This window comes from Elephantulus edwardii, unplaced genomic scaffold, assembly GCF_000299155.1.
Source record: "Elephantulus edwardii isolate Elephantulus edwardi_28Jun2011 unplaced genomic scaffold, EleEdw1.0 scaffold00296, whole genome shotgun sequence".
Taxonomy (NCBI): domain Eukaryota; kingdom Metazoa; phylum Chordata; class Mammalia; order Macroscelidea; family Macroscelididae; genus Elephantulus; species Elephantulus edwardii.
Window position 1 is genome coordinate 316128 of NW_006400046.1, and position 8223 is coordinate 324350.

General features: G+C 52.0%; 2 protein-coding genes across 2 annotated transcripts in view; one reads left to right on the top strand and one right to left on the bottom strand.

Moving 5' to 3' along the window:
• The first annotated feature begins 788 nt into the window (after positions 1 to 788).
• NDUFB7 (NADH dehydrogenase (ubiquinone) 1 beta subcomplex, 7, 18kDa) lies at positions 789 to 7285 on the top strand. Its single transcript, XM_006900764.1, has 3 exons — positions 789 to 900; positions 6464 to 6632; positions 7153 to 7285. Exons 1-3 carry the CDS (start codon positions 789 to 791, stop codon positions 7283 to 7285), a joined length of 414 nt encoding a protein of 137 aa, XP_006900826.1.
• A 261-nt stretch (positions 7286 to 7546) lies between these two features.
• The window catches only part of TECR (trans-2,3-enoyl-CoA reductase), a 12953-nt gene continuing 12276 nt past the window's right edge, over positions 7547 to 8223 (bottom strand). Inside the window, exons 9-11 of the mRNA XM_006900810.1 lie at positions 8053 to 8221; positions 7882 to 7970; positions 7547 to 7720 (exon numbers count right to left, since the gene is read on the bottom strand). Of these exons, the coding sequence (XP_006900872.1) occupies positions 7547 to 7720; positions 7882 to 7970; positions 8053 to 8221 (432 nt within the window). The remainder of the gene's footprint in view (positions 7721 to 7881; positions 7971 to 8052; positions 8222 to 8223) is intronic.

The window sequence follows — 8223 nt, forward strand, 5'->3', positions numbered from 1 at the left end:
AAAATTATAATGTCTTATGCTTAAAAAAAAATGGAGAGAGCTTGGTGGGACAAGAATGTCACAACATAAGTACAACAACCAACGTCACGGAACAATTTATATATGAATTGTCGCATGGGAAACCAATCAGGAAAAACACAATGAAATGTGGAGGAGAGGGATAAGTAGAAGTGGTGGAGGAGGTTGAGAAAGAAAACATCAGCAAAATCAGTGACTACTGTTTATGTGATTTAAATTTAATTGATGAAAATAAATACTTCAAATACAAGTAAGTTATTTGGGGAAGGGCTGGCCAGGGAGAAAAGTACAATGAATTAATGGAAATCCAAAATCTCTGTAAATGTTCATTAAAATTAGTAAAATATTTTTTAAAAAAGTAAGTTATTTATATTCACAAATAATGATGAGTGTTATTGTGCAGGGTTTCTTAAATAATTTTAATATGGTTTAGGAAAAATGTAATTTTTTTTAAGTTGCATAAAAAATATATACACACATATATTTTATTAATTTTTTTTTTCGTAATATCAAGGAAGCCCAGGAAGGTGGGAGGGAAGCACCAGGCCCCTCACTGTCCAGTCTCTCCAGGGGGTGCACTACACCGCACCTGTCCTGCCATCTCCGAGCCGCCAGGGGGCGAAATCAGAAGAATGAGTCCTTTTAAGGTGCTCAGTCTACGCTGTCCAGAGGCCTACTGTGCGACCCGGAAGTCATATTGATAGAGAAGAATCCTTCCGGGTCTGAGCGAGGTGACCCCGGCTGCCGCGGGAACTGCGGCGACAGCAACCATGGGGGCGCATCTGGTCCGGCGATACCTGGGCGACAGCTCGGTGGAGCCCGACCCCTTGCGGATGCCCACCTTCGATCCCAAATTCGGCTTCCCCGAGCGCAAGGAGCGCGGTGAGGCTCAGTGCGCAGGCGCGGTCGGCGGCCTTGGGGAGGGCGCCCTGGGACCCTTACAACTCCCCGAGTATCCTGGGGTCCCCGGGGCCGAACGCGACCCTCTCGTGCACATCTCTAGGCACGGCCTTGACCTCGATCTCGAGGAGCTCCTAGGCAATATTGTCCCTGCTTGAGCGGGGAATGCGAGACAGGGGGCACAGCTTTCATAAAAGCCTAGGGATGAAAGAGGGGTGACTTGGGGGGGAGTGTAAGACATGGGGTGATCCCAGAAGGGACATGTTCTTTGTGCCACGGTTGCTTTTAGGTCTACATAAGGGAGAACCCAAATGCACGTCTGTTCTGCACTTTGATTTTTTTTCCATGTCAACCACCTACAGCAGTCCAAGCCCCAAATTTGGTGGGCATCGCTGTCACAGTAGGGCTGTCTTCAGGGAAGATGCAGCCTAGTGGAGAGGATTGGGGAAGTTTAGGGGGAGAAGTCTGGAGAGTATCAAGGAAGGCTTCTAGGAGACTGTGCCTCGGAGTCTAAGAAGTGGAGAGAGTAGAACTGGTGTTTCTAAGCAGGGGAGGGACACGGTCAGATTTGCTTTGCCGAAAGGTCACCCAGACGGCTGAGTGGATAGTGGCAAGCAGACCTGTAAGTGTTGGGTGTGCAGTGGGTTTGAGAAAACCTTGGGACAAAGTATAATCAATCACTCCTGTGGAATCCTAGCTCCCAGGGCCCATCATACCCCACTTGACCCACAACTCGCTTTGCAAACACCCACAATCCCTGCTGCTATCTGGCCTGGCTAAACCATAATCCAGGGTTAGCCCTGCTCTCCTCGATTCTTGACCCCTACCCCAGTGCACCTGAAAGTGGGGGAGAAAATACCCAGCCTTGATGATTACCGTGAACTGTCTGCCCCTCCTGTTTTCTGATTAGATCTTCACTCTGTCAATCCCTCATCCATTGTAGAAGGCTTGTTCCCCTTCTCAGGTTCCAGCGTTTTCTTCCACCCTCTCATCCTTTCACTTTGCATCTTTTTTTCTCTTCAACTGTTTTAATACATTTTTAATTTTTTGTGTGTGTGTACAGTAATTTGTTTACATTGTGTTTCGTTCATATACATTGTATTTTTTTATGGTTTATTGGCCTGCTCCCTCCACCCACCAAACTCTGATTTACCCCCCTCTCCACCCCTCTTTCTCCCCTACTACCTCCCCTTCCCTTTTTGGATATTCATACACATCCTACTGGTGGTGGTTGGTGTTGTGTTGTTGTTAGATGCCTGTCAAGTCAAATATGACTCCTAGTAACCCTATGAACAACAGATCTGAACCCTGTCCCATCCTGTGCCATCCTCACACTTCCTGATACACCAGAATCTATTGAGAGAGAGACTGTAAAAGACCATTATTATAAAAGCAGAAATATAACCTGGAAAGTCTTACTGCTTATCCTTCTGTTTTTATAATAATACCACATTCAAGCAAGATCCTGCTGAAAATTTCCCCAAAACGACTGGAACAGCACATCAGAGAACTGCCCAATATGCAGGCTGGGTTTAGAAGAGGCTGTGGCACTAGAGATATTTTAGCTAATGTTTGATGGATTTGGGCTGAAAGCAGGGAATACCAGAGAAATGGCTCTCTGTGTTTCATTGACTATGAAAAGACATTTGGACTGTGTAGATCACAACAAACTGTGGTTGACTCTGAGAAGAATGGGATTCCCAAAACACCAGATTGTGTTTATGCAAAACCTGTACTCCTGGACCAGGAGGCAGTCGTCAGAACAGAGCAAGAAAACACTGCATGGTTCAAAATCAGGGAAGGTGTATGCCAGGAATGCATCCTATCCATTTTGAATCTGTATGCAGAACAGATCATCCAGGAGGCTGGGCTTTAAGAGGAGGAATGTGACATCAGGATTGGAGAAAGACTCAACAACAACCTACTTTATGCAGATGACACAACCTTGCTTGCTGAAACTGAGGAGGACTTGAGGCATATTGGCTGCAGAAGGTCAAGAACTGCAGCCTTAAAAAAAAAAAAAAGAACTGCAGCCTTCCATATGGATTGAAGCTCAGCATGAAGAAAATAAGGATTTTTACCCTCGGTCAATTAGCAGCATCATGACAGATGGTGAAGAGATTGAGATTGTTAACAGCTTCAGTTTGCTTGGCTTCATAATCACCCCTCTTGATCCAGCAGCCAGGAAATCAGAAGACAAATTGCACTGGGAAAATCTGCTGTCAGGGACCTCTCCAGAGTACTGAAGAGCAATGATGTCAGTCTGAAGACTAAGGTACACCTGATCCACACCATGATCTTCCCAGTTTCTTACTATGCACCAGAGAGCTGGACAGTGACTAGGGATGATTGACGGAGAATTGATGCCTTTGAGCTGTGGTGCTGGGGAAAAGTACTGAATATACCATCGACTGCCAAGAAAACAAACAGGTTCATCCTAGAGAGGGTGAAACCAGGTTACTTCTTAGAGGCAAGGATTCTAAAGTTCCGTCTGACACACTTTGGGCATGTTGCAAGGAGGGACATCATGCTTGGAAGGGTAGAGGGGCAACACAAGAGAGAAACACGCTGGATGAGATGGATTAAGTCAGTGACTGGGGTACTGGCGGTAAGTGTGTCAGAGACAATGAGGTTGGCTCAAGATAGGGCAGGGTTCATAATTGTTGTATATCGGGGTCACTATGAGTCGCAAATGACTCAACAGCACATAACAACATACAGTGTGCATTCTTTTTTTTTTTTGTGGTGAGAAAAATTTAGATTTAAAATTAGCCAACTGGCCTGTTCAGATGATCCCAGTTTTGTTGTCAGCATCCAAAGCATCATAGTCAGAAGCAACGCAGGCCTCTTCCCTTCTCTCCATCAAGCCGAACCTAAGCGTTGATGTTGGCTATGTCATTGTCATAAAGCTGCTTTACAGCTTGTTTGATCTGGTGCTTATTGGCCTTGACATCCACATGAACACAAGTGTGTTGTTAACCTGCTGTCTTCCTCCTAGCAAACTCTGGTCAGGAAGAACTTGATGGCATAGTGGTCAAGCTTGTTTATCCTGGGGGCGCTCTTCTGGGGTTATCTGGGCTGCCTTCAGGGTCTCAGCATCTTAGACCACCGGAAGGTGGGTGACGTGGAGATGTGTGTATATGTGTGTGGCTGTGGACGCCCTTCAGAACTGCCTTCTTGACCTTTAATGTCCCTTGCTTTGGCTTCAGCTTTGGGAGGGGCAGGGGCTCCCTTCTTCACGTTCGGCACCATCTTCTTAGAAAGGACAGTATTTGTTCTGATGCACCTGAGTTAGTCCATTCAACATAATGCTGTCTAAGCCCTCTCATACTGTATTTTTCAAAATTGTGGCTCCCGAGTACTGCTTAGCATTTCATGGTGTCTCACAGTGTCTCAATCTGGTCATTTGTTAGAGGACATTTGGACAGTTTCCATGTTCTTGCTATTGTGAATAATGCTGCTGTGATCATCAGTGTACATTTACATCCTTTAAAAAAAATTAAATAGAGCAAGAAGAATTGTCACCCTTCCTACACCCACTCTTCATGCTCACCCTCAGATTCTGCCTTTGTGCATTACATTCGCAACCAGCAGCTCCATCCCCAACAACGGTCCCTGCTGAACTGAGCCCCTCCCTCCCCTTTGCGCCCTGGGTGCCCTAGTCGGCTGCTTGCTCCATCCTTTCTCTTAGCCACGCTCTGTCACTTCTGCCCGTCAGAGTATAAGTAGAACTGTCTCTGCCCTTTAGTGGTACTCTCCTAGCGTCACCTCCAGGGGCTGCCTCTTTCCCACTTCCCTTCCACAGCTGTACACAGGCAGCCTGGCCCATCTGTTAGGCATGCTCCTTTTTTCTGTATTTATATATTATCATATTGAGGTGTCCACCAGGCAGATGGGGGGGAGAAACCTGGGAGTATCAAGGAAGGCTTTGATTGCCCCCTTTCCCACCCTCCTCAGGCATGGTCTGCCTCCCCTCTCCTCTGGGAGCCCCGCCTCTCTGGCTGGGAACCCAAATCCCCTGTTCTCCACGCACCTCACCAGCAGTTCCTTCACTGGTTTACTTCCTGCCCTTGTAAATGGTGGGGTGTCTCGGGACACAGACCCCTCTCAGGACACGCCCACTCTCAGGAATCTGCCCCTTGACCTCACCTGCCTGCTGCTCTCAAGTTACATGTCCAGTGGGGTCTCTACCAGCTGGACCACTGCCCTCAACCCAGGCTGCTCCTCCCTCCATCTTCCTGGATGGTCACTGCTAGCCCCCTCCTTCCGGGTGCTCAGGCCAGAAGCCCTGAGGGTGCCCCATGGCCTGGCCTATCCTCCAGGCTGTTCTAGGAACACTTCCCTCAGCACCTTCTCACACAACCTTCACAGTGACCCCTCCTCCGAAAACAGGGGTTCATCAGTCAACCTTTGCGACGCTCCCCCAGATTTTCCTCCCCAGACTCACTATTATCAGAACTCGGCGCTCTGTCCTTGTCTCCCTTCCCCACAGTTTTGCCTGCTGTGTCCCTCCGTACCCCCAGACCAGCACCGTCTCAGTAGCAAGCATGTCTGTGTCCTGCCTGGCACCTGGCTCGTGGTACGTGAGCATTAAGCCAGTTGTGCCCACTCTCAGGCGCAGACAGAATGCCAGGTGCTGTGGCCGCAGGTAGATCCACAGGGGGAGAGGGGCGAGTGGAGGGATGGGGTCGGGGCTCTTCGCTCGGAACCAGCTCCTGGAAACAGCATGCAACATCTGGGCAGAAGAGCTAGGCGAGTGGGGTGCAGGGGAGCGGAGTTGAGAGAACATTCGGAGAAGTGGGGTCCTGGGGTTGTGGGTGGCCGTTGTGAATGGTGTGGCGGGTAGAGGGAGTGGGAGAGGAGGCCCATTTTCTAGACAGGTGGAAATGGGTGCGGAGCGAGGTGGTCGGGGAGGAGTCAGCAGGGAAGAACTGGGTAGTGTCTGTCTGCAGTGGCTGAGAGTGGAGTCCCAGGGTGACTACTGCCTAGAGTGGTCCTGGGTGGGTGGGGCCCCCGCCCTTTCATAGCGTTAACAGGAATGAATGAGGAGCTGACTGGTGGCCTGTTAGTGGCGAGGATGCCAAAGCTGAGAAATGGGTAATGGCACAGCCAAGGCTCGCAGTGTAGCGGGGCACACTGCCCTAGTTGTGGGGTAAGGATGGGCAGAGTGCAGCTTTGCAGAGACTGCCCCAGAGAGCACGATCTCTACAGGGCCCACTTAACCGGGCCCCTCGCCGCTGGCCGTGTAGAGTAGGAGAGCGATGAAAAGGAGGAGGGGTCCTGATAGGGAGAGTGGGGTGATGGAAGAGGAGGGGTGATGGGAGAGTGGGGCAATGAGGGGGAGAGAGTGGGCCCTGTGCTTTCCAGGTTGTCTCACTCTAAGAACCATTTCCTCCTGTCTGTCCTCTTTGGCCCTGATTCACTGCCATCTGCCACCAAACTGTCAAGAGGGCGACACCTCCCAGACTGAGCTCTTCGTCTGGGTGCATAGAGAGGGGGTGCTGGGCAGGGCACACACTGAGCCCACCTCTGTGTGCTCCTGCAGAGATGGTGGCCACGCAGCAGCAGATGAACGACGCCCAGCTGCCCCTGGCCCTGCGGGACTACTGCGCCCACTACCTCATTCAGCTGCTCAAGTGCAAGCGCAACAACTTCCCCAACTTCCTGGCCTGCAAGCACCAGAAACACGACTGGGAATACTGCGAGCACCTCGAGTGAGCCAGGGCCCTCCTCGCGCGCCCCCCTGCTCCCAGCACCCACCCCACTTCCACCGGTGCCTCAGCTCCCCAGGGCCAGACCCACCCTGCAGCAGGACACTGCTCCTGAGGACCGAGCACTGCAGGGACTGTAGCCAGCCCCAGATGGGACGGGAAGACAGAGGTGCCACTAGGAGGGCCCCACCTGGTGCCCCTCAGCCAGCCCTGCTTAGAAGGCTGCCTGGCCTGCAGTCAAGGCCACAGCTCGGCCTGCGAACCGCAGGGTCCTCCCCTGTTGTGCCATCAAGTCGGAATCACAGCTGAGCCTCCAGCGGTGTCACAAAGGCAGTAAATCGCATGGGAGTGAAGGGCCCATCCTTCTCCCTGCAGAGCAGCTGCTGGATTTGAACCGTGTACCTTTGGGATAGCAGAGCAGCTGCTTACCACTAGGCTCTCTGCCCACTCCTGTCCCATCCACTTCCGGGGCACAGGGGATAAGGCATGTTGGGTCAGGCCTGACCGCCTTCTCTGCCCCCAGCTACGTGAGGCGCATGAAGGAGTTTGAGCGGGAGCGGCGGCTGCTGCAGCGGAAGAAACGACGGGAAAAGAGGGAGGCGGACGCAGCCAGCGGCGAGGGGCCCGGTGAAGTGGGCCCTGAGGTGGCCCTGTGACCCCCCTGCGGACCACTCAAATAAAAACCTTCAGATCCTCAGTCCTAACCCTGCCTCCGACTGTACTGTGGGGAAGGTGATGGAAGTAGAGACCCCCAACTCTCTACTCCCAAAAAAGCACACAGAGCCTTAGTCCAGCTAACAGGCAGATTTTATTCCAGGTGCTGGAAAGCTGTGACCCCCCAATTCCCCAGGGTAACGGTGGGGTGGGGAGATGAGAGCCTGGCCCAGATGTAAGCAAACAGGCAGTGGGGCAGCAGCTCAGAGCAGGAAGGGGATGATGGGCGAGCGCAGGGACGGGTAGTCGCGGAACTCCTTCAGGTAGCTTCGGTGCTTGCCCTTGGCCCAGATGGTCATCTGAGTGAAGCCCACCAGGGAGAAGAGAGCCACTGGGAGACACTGTGTCATGATGGTGAAGCCGATCCAGGACCCGACCTGTAGAGGCAGGACAAGCAGGGTAGTGAGTGTGCACAGAGACAAGTGGTGGTGCCCCTGTGCTCCCCAGTGCACAAAGAACCCAGCTCTCCCATTCCCACGATGATGGTGCCACTGCTGGCGAAGGACCCCAAGCCCTCTGAGTGCAGGGAGACCCTCACCTCGTAGGTGTAGTTGGGACAGGACACCAGCATGAAGAGCCAGGTGAAGGGGTTCTTGGTGGGGAATGGGATCTTCCTGGTCTTGGACCCTGGCAGGAAGGACGGGAGGGGGAGTCAGCAGTTGAGCCCCCTCCTCCCAATCCCAACCTGCCCACAAAAAGCAGTACCCACCTGCAGGCCGCAGGTTCCTCAGGGCCATGTGGATGGAGAAGTTGCCAAGCTGGCAGATCACAAAGATGGCCAGGGCCAGCTTCACCTGCTGAGCTCCGTAGGTGGGGGGTGTGTAGAGGGGGTGGTTGATGTAATAGGCCATCCATGCAGCAAAGCCCCAGTAGTACGTGC

Bases quoted from the DNA above. Each gene is read 5' to 3' on its own strand.
- NDUFB7 (XM_006900764.1), top strand. From the start codon at position 789: ATGGGGGCGCATCTGGTCCGGCGATACCTGGGCGACAGCTCGGTGGAG. The intron at 901-6,463 runs GTGAGGCTCAGT...GTGCTCCTGCAG, and splicing joins CCCCGAGCGCAAGGAGCGCG to AGATGGTGGCCACGCAGCAG. The intron at 6,633-7,152 runs GTGAGCCAGGGC...CTCTGCCCCCAG, and splicing joins GAATACTGCGAGCACCTCGA to CTACGTGAGGCGCATGAAGG.